Here is a 13,524-nt window from a genome sequence, read left to right as displayed (position 1 = left end):
ACAAGGTCAGGAGATCGAGACCATCCTGGCTAACACGGTGAAACCCCGTCTCTACTAAAATACAAAAAATTAGCCGGGCGTGTTGGCGGGCGCCTGTAGTCCCACCTACTCGGGAGGCTGAGGCAGGAGAATGGCGTGAACCCGGGAGACAGAGCTTGCAGTGAGCTGAGATCCGGCCACTGTACTCCAGCCTGGGCGACAGAGTGAGACTCCGTCTCAAAAAAAAAAAAAAAAACAAAACCACAGGCCGGGCGCAGTGGCTCATGTCTGTAATCCCAGCACTTTGGGAGGCCAAGGCAGGCGGATTACGAGGTTAGGAGATTGAAACCATCCTGGCCAACATGGTGAAACCCCGTCTCTACTAAAATACAAAAAATTAGCTGGGCGTGGTGGTGTACGCCTATAGTCCCAGCTACTCAGGAGGTTGAGGCAGTGGAATCGCTGGAACCCAGGAGGTGGAGGTTGCAGTGAGCCAAGATCGCACCATCGCACTCCAGCCTGGTGACAGAGTAAGACTACTTCTCAAAAAAAAAAAAAACAAAAAAAAAACTATTTTCCCCATTTTTCAGATGACGATACTGAGTCTGAGAGAGCCACTTTGCCCAAGATCACACAGCTATTAATTGGGAAAGCTAGGATTTAAAGCAGATCTACTCTAGAGCTGAGGACTCACCTGTGACCCAGTCCTTCTTCCTTCAGGTAGAAGAGAAGTTGCATTTGTTCTGTGTTCAAATTCCAGGCCCTTGGATCTCTTACTTTTAAAGGCTCTACTCCATTTTTTTTTTTTTTTTTTCTGAGAAAGGGTCTTGCTCTGTTGCCCAGGCTTGGAGTACAGTGGCACCAACTTGGCTCAGTGAATCCTCAACCTCCTGAGTTCAAACAATATTCCTGCCTCAGCCCCCTCAAGTAGCTGGGACTACAGGCCCATGCCACCATGCCTGGCTTTTTTTTTTATACTTTTTTTTTTTTTTGAGATGGACTCTTGCTCTATTTTCCAGGCTTCAGGACAGTGGTGAGATCTCAGCTCACTGCTCCCAGGCTCAGATGATTCTCCTGCCTCAGCCTTCTGAGTACCTGGAATTATAGGCATGCACCCCCACGCCCAGCTAATTTTTGTATTTTCAGTAGAGATGGGGTTTTCACCATGTTGGCCAGGCTGGTCTCGAACTCCTGACCTCAGGTGATCCGTCTGCCTTGGCCCCCCACAGTGCTGGGATTACAGGTGTGAGCCACTGCACTCAGCCTAATTTTTTGTATTCTTAGTAGAGATGGGGTTTTGCCATGTTGCCCAGGCTGGTCTCGAACCCTGAGCTCCAGTTATCTGCCCACCTTGGCCTCCCATAGTGCTGGGATAACAGGTGTGAGCCATTGTGCTCAGCCCCATTTTTATATTAAATGCTCCCACATCCCACATTTTGAGTTGGTTTGCCAGCAGCCAATTTACATAATGTTACATATTATAGACAAGCCATTAAATATCCATAAATTTCAATTTTTTATTTTATTTTCCTATTTTGGAGCTACTGACATACTTTTGGTTGTTTCAATATTTTTTCTCAGTCAGGCCCTTGAGAAGTTCAGAGATTCGAGGTATTGTGCCTATATTCCCATTTTTGTTGCCCTAGAGGGAAGGAACTAACAAGCAAAAACTAAAGGGAAGGCTGGGCGTGGTGGCTCAAGCCTGTAATCCCAGCACTTTGGGAGACTGAGGCAGAGGGATCACCTGAGGTCAGGATTCAAGACTAGCATGGCCACCATGGTGAATTCCCGTCTCTAATAAAAATACAAAAATTAGCCGGGCTTGGTGGCACGCATCTGTAATCCCAGCTACTCAGTAGGCTAAGGCAGAAGAATTGCTTGAACCCAGGAGGCAGAGTTTGCAGTGAGCCAAGATCGTGCCACTGCACTCCAGCCTGGGTGAGAAAGTGAGACTCCCTCTCAAAAGAAAAAGAAAAAGAAAACGAAAAACTAAAGGAAAGAAGACTTCTGTCCGTGGTAGAGACAAGTATAAGGAAATGCACCACCTCGACAGGGAGTAAATTCCATCTACAGAAAATGCCCACTCAGTGGTGATTTGGTAAAAAGTACTGGCCAGGCGCGGTGGCTCACGCCTGTAATCCCAGCACTCTGGGAGGCCGAGGCGGGTGGATCATGAGGTCAGGAGATCGAGACCATCCTGGCTAACATGGTGAAATCCTGTCTCTACTAAAAATACAAAAAAAAAAAAAAAAAAATTAGCTGGGCCAGGTGGTGGGCACCTGTAGTCCCAGCTACACGGGAGGCTGAGGCAGGAGAATGGCGTGAACCCGGGAGGCGGAGCTTGCAGTGAGCCGAGATGGCACCACTGCACTCCAGCCTGGGCGACAGAGCAAGACTCCGTCTCAATAAAAAAAAAAAAAAAAAAAAAGTACTGAAGCACAGGATGGGAAAGTGAGACTAAATGACCCTTGATGTCCCTTCTAGGACTATGGTTGTAGGATTCTTTAAAATATAACAATGGCATACAATAAGTATCTGGTATGACTTTATTAACCCACAATGTGGATACTCATCTGTCCCCACCATAGTTTTCTCTCTAATTGCATAAAAGATTTTGGCTACCAATCACTAAAGACTAACCAAAGACTGAACCTTTGGAGAGCTAAAACTAGTAACTATAGTAATAATAAACAGTTGAGTGCTTTCTATGGGCCAGGTACTAGCCTGAGCATTTTACATACATTATCATGTTTATACATTACAACAACCTCATGGTATGGGCACTGGAATTATCCTCATTGTAGAGATGAGCAAACTGAGCTTCGGAGAATTTGAGCAACTTGACTGAGGTCACAGAGCTAGCAAGAATAGCTGAAATGAGAACCCATTCCACCTGTCACTGAAGTAGTTTAACCACAATCTCATTCTGCCTCCTGATCTTATAATATTAATGACAACAGCTAACATATACTGAGGACAAATTGTGGTCAGACATTGGGCTAAACGTTTTAGACATTTTCTTATTTAAAGCCCATAAGGTGTGATTTATGAGATTTATGACATTATGAGGTAGGACTCACCTATTAACCTCATTTTACAGAAGAAAAAAAAAAATTGAGCTCCAGAGAGATTAGGAGAGACCAGGACACTGACAAGAAATGACTTAAAATTAATCTTCATGATCAATGTGACCTGACTTCTACTTTCTGCCCAATGTTCTCATCTGGAGCACCCTGAGTACATCCTTGCTGAATTACATGAAGAATTTAACTATTCCTTCTGAGGTTGGAATCCAGGGAAGCTGATGGGCTTTATTCTAGCTAGAAGGCATCCTAGAAATCACCTAATCCAATGTGTCAGTTCCCAAACACAGACTGGCACCAGTTCATGATGAAACATCGCCAGTCCAGGGTCAATCCGAAAATGTGGACAAAGTAATGAGCATTTCATCCAATTTAGTTAACATTTAAGTAAAATTAAAGACTGTAAAGTTTATTAACTTTTTTAAAAAGTTAAAATTTAAGTAAAATAATCCTAAGCCAGAGCATCTTTTTCCCAGCACAGGTGTGTCTCCACCACTTCCCTCTTCTCAAACACTATTTCAGGTGCACAGAGACATCCATGCCTCCACTCGCACACTGTTTTCTCATCTTTTTTCCCACATTCAAAATCCTCTGAATTCAGAGCCAGCTAAAGACTCCCTCCTCTGCCCCATGCATAGTTACCTGGGCCATGTTCCCCGGTGGTAAGCATCCTTGGAAAGGCTGAAGTAAAGTCTCTCTGCAGAGTTGGTGCAGGGGTGACCTTGGCTAATGTCAGAAACCAACATAAGGATGAAAATTATCTGACAACAGAAAGCTTATTTCAGGGAATCAAAGGGGCAGCAGGAAAAAAATGTGAAAGACCATTAAGAAAGAGAAATACAGCCTCAGCTTCCAAACCTGCCTAGATACCTACATTGAGAGTGTATGACACACTTCAAATGTTTGACAAAGGTAAGATGCAGTCATCATTGTGACATTCTGATTATTAATAGTGGAACTAACAGCCACGCAAATGGCCATAATTACAGGTTGAAGACCCCTTATCTGAAATGCTTGAAATCAGAAATGTTTCATATTTTGAATTTTTTTGGATTTTATTTTTTAATGGAGTTTTGCTCTTGTTACCCAGGTTGGAGTGCAATGGCACGATCTCGGCTCACTGCAACCTCCACCTCCCAGATTCAAGCAATTCTCTGCCTCAGCCTCCTGAGTAGCTGGGATTATTCGAGGCATGTGCCACCACACCCAGCTAATTTTGTATTTTTAGTACAGACAGGGTTTCTCCATGTTGGTCAGGCTGGTCTCGAACTCCCGACCTCAGATGATCCACCCACCTTGGCCTCCCAAAGTGCTGGGATTATAGGCATAAGCCACCGCGCCCAGCCATTTTTAAAAATTTTTTAGTATCTGCACTATACTTATGCTCCAATGAGCAGAATGCTCCAATGAGCATTTCCTTTGAATGCCATGTCGGTGTCCAAAAAGTTTTGGATTTTGGAGCATTTCAGATTTTGGTGCATTTCAGGTTTAGGATGCCCAACTTATAAATGCTTTTCATAAAATATTATCACACAAAATCCTTCTAATGGCCCACATGATAAGTATTATTGTCATATTCTACAAAGGAGAAGGTCACAGCGTTTCAATAACTTGCTCAGGATCATATAGCTAGTAAGAGGCAGAGTTAGATTTAAACTCAGCTCTATCTGGTCACAAAGTACATGTTATAGAAATCTTAAGCCTGTTCACCTCCCAGCATACATGCACAACCCAGCAGTTCATCATGCTGGCTGCACTGGGGTAAAATCACCTGAGGAAGACTCTGTAAACAGCTAATGCTTAGGATCTACCTCCAGAGATGCTGATTTCTCTGGTTTTTGGTAGTGGGTTCTTTTTCTTCTTCTTTTTAAGAGATAGGGGTAGTCACACTATATCGGCCAGGCTGGTCTCAAACTCCTGGCCTCAAGTGATCCTCCTGCTTCAGCCTCTCAAAGTGTTGGGATTATAGGCATGAGCCACCGTACCTGGCATCTGTAGTTGTTTAAAAACTCTCTATGTGATTCTAATGAGAGTCAGGGTCTCTAACCACTGATCTAGGTCTTTCTTCCCATCTATACATTCCACCCATGAGTTTTGGGTTTTCTGTTTTTTTTTTTTGTTTTTGTTTTTTTTTTTTTTTGAGACAGAGTTTCACTCTTGTCACCTAGGCTGGAGTGCAATGGCGAGATCTCGTCTTACTGCAACCTCCGACTCCCAGGTTCAAGTGATTCTCCTGCTTCAGCCTCCCGAGTAGCTAGAATTACAGGCTCCCATCACCATGCCTGGCTAAGTTTTTGTGTTTTTAGTAGAGACAGGTTTTCACTCTGTTGGCCAGGCTGGTCTCGAATTCCTGACCTTGTGATCCTCCCACCTCAGCCTCCCAAAGTGCTGGGATTAGAGGTGTAAGCCACAGCACCTGGGCACACCCTTGAGTTTTAAAACAGATGGAAGGTGTTAAATATCACTGAGCATCACTGATGGGGCCTGTTAAACTTTAGGTCTTGGCGGCCCACCTCCAGGGGCTATAATTGGGGAAGTCAGAGGTGAGAACAATCAGTACCTTTAATATGATCCACAGATAAATCTTATTCATAAAGAAGGCATGCAAAGGTCCACTCACCTGGTTTGATGACCAACTTCAGGTTATGTTTTTCATCATTCATTAGGCCTGGGATTTGGATCCGGCAGCAGTAGACCCCACTGTCTGCTAGAGTCACATTCTGTATGGTCAGGGACACATCTCCTTTGTGGAAATCCCCCTTTAGCCAGTATCTGCTGGATGTCTGATCATTCACATCCCTTTTGTCAGTCCTGAGCACCACGTTGCCACAGTCAAACACAGGACAGGCTCCTTTGCCCCAGCATATGGGCACGAGGTTCCCTGGCGGGGCTGGAGTGTAGGAGCAGGGCAGATAGGCATTCTGACCCACCTCTGCTATGTATTCCACTTCTGAGGACCCTGAATAGAGAGAAGGAGAGCCAAGACTCAGGCAGTGAGTGAGGTTACTCCATTTCAGGAAAACTGCAAGCAATGCCTTACAGAATAAAGGGGAAGCCACTGCTGCAGTCCTGTTTGGAGGATGATTCACTGCAACAATGCTTCTCAGATGTGAAAGCCATCAGAATCACTGGGAAGCTTTGCAAAAACACGGATTGCTGGGCTCAACTGCTAGAATTCCTGACTTGGTCTGTGGTGGAGCCTGAGAACTTTTATTTCTAACAAGTTCTCAATGAGGCTGACGTGGCTGGTCCCAGAACCTCACTTTCAGAAACACTGCCCTAGGAGAGAATTGTGGCCCAATTCTGTGAACACGGGAGAACAGGGCTGATGGAAACAGACAATCAGAAAAGTTGGTCATGGTCAGCCAGGAAATGGCCCACCCATCTGGGCTACTTGTTTGTTCATCAACCAAGGGAGGCTCTCCTAACATACATCTCTTTTTAAGCAGTAAGGGCACAGTAAATAAAAACTCTTGGTTAAATAAGAATCTTGGGTATTTGAAACTACTCATGGAGTTGTTTTAAGGTTTAAAGTTGTGAAAAGAAATTAAATTTTGGGACCCCAAACTCATTTAGCCAAAGGGAAAAGTCAAGCTGGGAACCGGATCACGGACACCTGCCTCCTCCTTTTGATTCCTGAATAAGATGGCTACAGGATGAAAGGCTGCACGCCTCCCCCATATTTTGCCTACAAGGAAATTCCTGCTCAACTGTGCGATGCAGATTGATAGCTCACCTTTACCGGCGCGGTCACCCCGGCCAGACACAAATGCGTATCTGATTGTTACCCTACCCCATTTTGTCTGTGTTACCTAATGCAAAATGCAGATTCCCATATTTTTCCTCTGCCCCTTTTTTTTTAATGTGAGAACTGAGTGCTTCTCAATATCCCGCCTTGTCCCCTTTAAATTTGGAGCCCTCAAAATCATCTTCTGAGAAAGGCATAGACCTGTCTCCCAGGTGCCTCCTTAACTTTGGCAAACAAATCTCCTAAAATGATTGAGACTTGTCTCGTCATTTTCCTCAATTGACAAAGTTAATTCCATTTAAAAAACCTATACATATTTTATATATGATAAAACATTCATTATATATTTTCTTTTGATTTTTTATTTCCCTTTTGTTTTCATATGACTCAACTACAGTAAAAACATTCCAACACTATCAAAGGTGTATGAAAAAGTGGCCGGGCACACAGTGGGTCACGCCTGTAATCCCAGCACTTTGCGAGGCCGAGATGGGCAGATTACTTGAGGCCAGGAGTTTGAGACCAGCCTGGCCAACATGGTAAAACCCTGTCTCTACTAAAAATTAAAAACATTAGCCAGATGTGATGGTGCATGCCTGTGATCCCAGCTACTCGGGTGCCCAAGGCAGGAGAATCACCTGAACTCAGGAGGCGGAGATTGCAGTGAGCCGAAATCATGCCACCACTGCACTCCAGCCTGGGCAATAGAGTGAGACTCTGTCTCAATAAAAAAAGAAAGAAAGAAAAGAAAAGAAAAGAGAAAAGAAAAAAGAAAAATATGCCTTACTCTCCCAACTCTTTACCATTCCCTGGTTCCTTTTCCTAGAGACTATACATGAAGAAACGTCCACATATTCCTGCTCCCCGACAATGCACACACACAAATAGAAGCCTAATATATGCATTATTCTGCACCTTTCTTTTCTTTAACAACATTATAATTTTGAGACATTCTATACCAGTATGTTTCCTCAGACTCACTGTTTGTATCATGATTATATCACATTTATTTACCCACTCCTTCACTGATGGACATTTAGGTTGCTTCCAAGCTTTTGCTATTACAAACAACATTACAATGGCCATCCTTGTATCTCTTCCTTGTCCTCTGTACAGCACCATTGTCTCACTGTAAATATCCATGCCCAGACTTACTTGTAAGTAGCAGCAGCAGCAGCAGCAGGACACAGTCAAAGGGAAGATGTGAAAACATGGAGCTTGCAGAAGAAAAGTCAGAGGACACCTCTGTTAGGCACAGTTTTAACTCTCCAAATGGACTGGGTGCTTCTTCCAGCTGTCTTCTCCACAATCACATGAGCGGTGGCCGCCCCCACTGAGTGCTAGCTCAGCACACCCGGGTGTCTGATTGCCAGTGATTCTTATAATAACACTGCCAGGTCTATAGTCACATTAAAGGAAACCAAAGTTCTCTGTCATGCCATGCTACACACATCCTGTAAGTGTTCTGATGTTTGTCCTGTGACATCAACAAAGAGGAAGCAGTACTTCAGTGGAAGAAAACGCTACTCAGTCATGGCACATAAAGAGAACCTTCTAATATAATATCCCAGATGAGATAAACCTGAAATGGAGCATGTATGAGTCCCTCTGACTAGCAGAGAACATAAAGTACAGATGCATCATCCGTGGATTCATTCACTCAAATCAGTCCCTCCATCAGGCCTGTGACCTATGTTTATGAAGCCCCTACTTTGCACCAGGCACTGGACTAGGAGGTGGAACACAACGGTGAATGGCATGTTCCTTATCCTCACATTTACAGACCATCGCAACTCCCAGCATAAGCCTCAGTCTCATCTTTCTAACACAGATTAGGTTGTGGGTCCTATAACCTTGCTGGGTCTCAGTTTCCTCATTTACATAATTTATAAAATGAGAAAATTGTATTAGATAATACATGCATGGCTCTCTGTTCTAATATTCTGACTTTGACCTTCAAACTTCCAACTCTTCAATTTAGAAAAAAACATGTTCCTTTTGGCAACACTTCCTTTCCTCTACTCTGAGTGGAATTAAGGGGATCTTGGTATCCTATTTCATCTCATGCATACAAGGTGCCCCCTCTCCCCTAATCCAAGAGGCTTTGGGCATGAATGATCAGAAAGTGCTGAGTTCCAGCCACACTCCCATTACTGAGGTAACAGCTCAGACTCACATAGCCTCAGCTCTGGGAGTGTGACCTTTATCTGGACACCTTAAAAGCGAAAGCTTTTTTTTATAGAAGGGAAGTGAGCTCACAGGCTGAGTGGTTTCTGAAAAGCCAGTGGCCTTCCTCTATGTCGTGCCTACTTGAGTTTCTTTGTCATTCACATTTATGCCATTAAATGCATTTGGTATAAACACCCAATTTGTTCAATATAAACAAATGGCATTTAATATAAATACGCAACTTCTTCAATGTGTGTACTTCCCATAGCATCACAGAGTGGCAGTTACTCAAGAGATCATAATCAGTTTCTCATTTTATTTTACTTTATTTTGAGACGGAGTTTCACTCTTTTTGCCCAGACTGGAGTGCAGTGGCACGATCTCAGCTCACTGCAACCTCCACCTCCCGGGTTCAAACCCGGGATTCTCCTGCCTTAGCCTCCCCAGTAGCTGGGATTACAGGCATGCGCCACCACCCTGGCTAATTTTGTATTTTTAGTAGAAACGGGGTTTCTCCATGTAGGTCAGGCTGGTCTTGAACTCCCGACCTCAGGTGATCCACCCGCCTCAGCCTCCCAAAGTGCTGGGCTTACAGGCGTGAGCCACTGTGCCTGGCCAATTTCTTATTTTATAGACAAGGAATCTGAGACTTCAAAAAATTGATTTGCCGAAAGGCACATGATTGGTCATTTAGAATGACAGCATAAGTCCCCTAAGTGTCAGATTTTTTCCACTCTAAATTATGTTTTATTAATTTAATGTTTGTTATTAAATTAATAACCAGCAAATGCCCATATTCAAGTGTAAGGTAGAATAGATTAAACATGGAGTCTGGGGTTATGTTTATTAGCAGCATGAACTGGTCAAGGCTCTTAAAAGCATCAGTCCTCAGTTTCTGTGTTTCATTTTGTTTTTGTTTTTGTTTTGAGATGGAGTCTTGCTCTGTCACCCAGGCTGGAGTGCAGTGGCACCAGCTCGGCTCACTGCAACCTCCGCCTCCTGGGTTCAAGCAATTCTCCTGTTTCAGCCTTCCGAGTAGCTGGGATTAAAGGCGCACACCACCATGTCTGGCTAATTTTTGTATTTTTAGTAGAGACAAGGTTTCACCATATTGGTCAGGCTGGTTTTGAACTCCTGACCTCAGGTGATCCACCTGTCTCAGTCTCCCAAAGTGCTGGGATTACAGGCATGAGCCATGGTGTCCAGCCATGTTTTGTTTTTACTACTTTGTTTTCTGCTCATTTCTAGAATTGCTACTGAGACCAGCTTTATAAAACATTAACAGTTTATTAGTTCATTAAAGTCTAGATATGAAGGGGTCTAGAGATCTACTTTAACTCTTTCTTCTTTTCTGTGTGTAGAGAGCTGGTTCTGAACATTTTCATATTCACTTAACTTTCCTGCTTATTTTCTTAAAAACTTTAGATAATACATTCAAAGAGTTAAAAAGTTAAAGCAATATAAAAAGCTCAAGAAGCCTTGATCCCATTCTTCCATGTTTACTCCCGTTTCTCCCACCTATGCCATAGGTTTTCATTTTCTTTTCCTTTCTTTTCTATTTTTTTTTTTTTTTTTTTTTTTTTTTTGAGATAGAGTCTTGCCCTATTACCAAGGCTGGAGTGCAATGTCGCGATCTCGGCTCACTGCAACCTGTGCCTCCCGAGTTCAAGTGATTCTCCTGCCTCAGTCTCCTGAGTAGCTCAGATTACAGGCACCTGCCACCATGCCTGGGTAATTTTTGTATTTTTAGTAGAGACAGGGTTTCACCATGTTGGATAGGCTGGTCTCAAACTCCTGACCTCAAGCAATCTGCCCACCTCAGCCACCCAAAGTGCTGGGATTACAGGCTTGAGCCACCGCACCTGGCCAGGTTTTCATTTTCATAAGTTTCTTGTGTATACTCCCAATGCAAACCCAAGAAAATGAAATATATATTCTCATACTCTCTTTTCTTAGACAAAATACCATATACCTTTTTTGAACTTTGCATTTTCCTATTGTTATTTTATTTGCTGAAATATTAATTTTTATAATTGTATCTATTTATTTTATTTATTATTATTTTTTGAGATGGAGTTTCGCTCTTGTCTCCCAGGCTGAATTGCAATGTGCTATCTCGGCTTACTGCAACGTCTGCCTCCCCTCAGTCTTCCAAGTAGCTGGGATTACAGGCGCCTGTCACCATGCCCGGTTAATTTTCACATTTTTAGTAGAGACAGGGTTTTACCATGTTGGCCAGGCTGGTCTCGAATTCCTGACCTCAGGTGATCTGCCCATCCCAGCATCCCAAAGTGCTGATTACAGGCAGGAGCCACCACACCTGGCCCTTTAAATTTTTTAAATTTATTTTTAGAGACAAGGGTCTCACTGGGTTACCCAGGGTGGTGTCAAACTCCTGGGCTCAACGGATCCTCCTGCCTCAGCCTCCCAAAGTGCTGGCATTACAAGTGTGAGCCATCACACCAAGTCTGCTGAAATATTTTTAAACAAATCCCAGACATCGTGTTATTTCACTTTTACGTACTTTAGTGTGCAATCTTCCTTTTAAAAAATGGGCATTCTGAGGCCGGACGTGGTGGCTCACGCCTGTAATCCCAGCACTTTGGGAGGCTGAGGCAGGTGGATCACCCAAGGTCAGGAGTTCGAGACCAGCCTGGCCAACATGGTAAAACCCCATCTCTACTATAAATACAAAAAATTAGCCGGGCATGGTGGTAGGTGCCTGTAATCCCAGCTACTTGGGAGGCTGAGCAGGAGAATCACTTGAACCAGGGAGACACAGGTTGCAGTGAGCCAAGATTGTGCCATTGCACTCCAGCCTGGGCAACAAGAGCAAAATTTCATCTCAAAACAAACAAACCAACAAACAAAAATGGACCTTCTGCTAATAAAATCATAATACCATTATCGCACATAACAAATTTAATGATGCCTTAGCAGCACCTAGTACTTCAGTCTATAGCCAAATCTCACTGATTATCTCAAAAATGTTTTTTTCAATCAGTTTGTTTAAATACAGACCAAAACAAGTCCCAGCATTGCATTTGTTTGCTATGTCTCTCAAGTCTCTTTTAATCGAAGACAGTCTCCCTCCAACCCCTTGCCATTGGTTATACAAATCAGTTATACAAACCAGGTTTTGTCCTGTGAAATGCTCCACATTCAGGGTTTGTCTGTTTCCCTGTGGGGTCATTTACATTATTCCTCATTTCTTTGAATTTCCTACAAATGAAACTTTGCTCCAGAGGTTTAGTTGGAACCTGGTTTGACTTCTTGGCAAAAACACTTCATAGCGGGTGCCCTGTAACTTCCCATTTCATTACAATTGTCTGGTTGCTCCACAGCATGCAACTTTCTTTTTTAAATGTATTTTAAAAAAAAATTTTTTTTTTTTTTTTGAGATGAAGTCTTGCTGTATCACTCAGGTTGGAGCACAATGGTGCAATCTCTGTTCACTGTAAACTCTGCCTCAAGCAGTTCTCCTGCCTCAGTCTCCTGAGTAGCTGGGATTATAGACACGAGCCACCATGCCCAGCTAATTTTTTGTATTTTTAGTAGAGACAAAGTTTCACCATGTTGGCCAGGCTGGTCTCGAACTCCTAACCTTAAGTGATCCGACTACCTCGGCCTCCCAAAGTGCTGGGATTACAGGCATGAGCAACTGCGCCCAGTCTAAAATCTTTTCTTTCAGCTCCTGTAGAATGTCCTCATTCTTTATTACAGCTACGTAGACTCCACTAGATGAACTCACTGGGCCAGGCACAGTGTGCATAGAGTGTAACTTTAATTATGCAAAATTAGAGTTGCACCTTTATAGATAACTAAAGTGCTACTTGACAAAGTTCATAAAATAGAAGTTAGAGCCAGATCAGGAGACAGGAAAATATGGGTGATTCAGATGGCAGCACCTGGAAAATCTCAGTCCAACTAGAACCTTCTCTACACAATTGGGAAGTGCAGTGGAGTAGATATTGGGGAGTAACCACAGTCACCACTTACGGTAAGGACCCTATATGTGCTTAAATTGAGTTGATAATTAACTTAGTTAAATCACATCTCAGTTAGGTTACACAGACCGAACTGAGATTAGTTCAAAATTTTGCAAAGGAAGAAACTGAGGTTGGATATTAAGGGTAAGAGGTTAAATTAAGCAATTGTGAGCTAGATGTTCTGACTTCCAGATTGTAACTAGCCACGTGACTTCCCAGGAAGAGTACTGTCACCTTGTGTGTTTGTATAGTACTTTAAAAACCTTTTCAAAAAATTATATAAATCATATTCACTGTAGAAAATTCTGAAAAACACGTATTAAAAAAAAACAAAAGTCATAATCCCAGTACCATGAAAGAGCCACTTTCAACGTAATGAGTCTTCTTTCAGATTTTGTGTGTGTGTGTATGTGTGTGTGTGTGTGTGTGTGTGTGATGGAGCTTTCACTCTTATTGCCCAGGCTGCAGTGCAGTGGTGTGATCTCGGCTCACTGCAACCTCCACCTCCCGGTTCAAGTGGTTCTCCTGCCTTAGCTTCCCAAGTAGCGGGGATTAC

General features: G+C 43.2%; 1 protein-coding gene across 2 annotated transcripts in view; it reads right to left on the bottom strand.

Annotated features, from left to right (window-relative positions):
• HAVCR2 (hepatitis A virus cellular receptor 2) overlaps positions 1-8,469 on the bottom strand; it is a 22,013-nt gene extending 13,544 nt beyond the window's left edge. The window contains exons 1-3 of one of the 2 annotated variants that reach the window (XM_026454427.1): positions 7,966-8,418; positions 5,683-6,021; positions 3,705-3,788 (exon numbers count right to left, since the gene is read on the bottom strand). In XM_026454427.1, coding sequence (XP_026310212.1) covers positions 3,705-3,788; positions 5,683-6,021; positions 7,966-8,023 — 481 coding nt within the window. In that variant the 5' untranslated portion in view covers positions 8,024-8,418. Of the gene's footprint in view, positions 1-3,704; positions 3,789-5,682; positions 6,022-7,965 lie in introns of both variants that reach the window. The other variant, XM_026454428.1, reaches the window with a different exon arrangement.
• Between the last annotated feature and the right edge of the window lie 5,055 nt (positions 8,470-13,524).

This window comes from Piliocolobus tephrosceles, chromosome 4 (genome assembly GCF_002776525.5).
Source record: "Piliocolobus tephrosceles isolate RC106 chromosome 4, ASM277652v3, whole genome shotgun sequence".
Classification (NCBI taxonomy): Eukaryota; Metazoa; Chordata; class Mammalia; order Primates; family Cercopithecidae; genus Piliocolobus; species Piliocolobus tephrosceles.
This window is presented reverse-complemented; position numbering and strand designations above follow the sequence as displayed.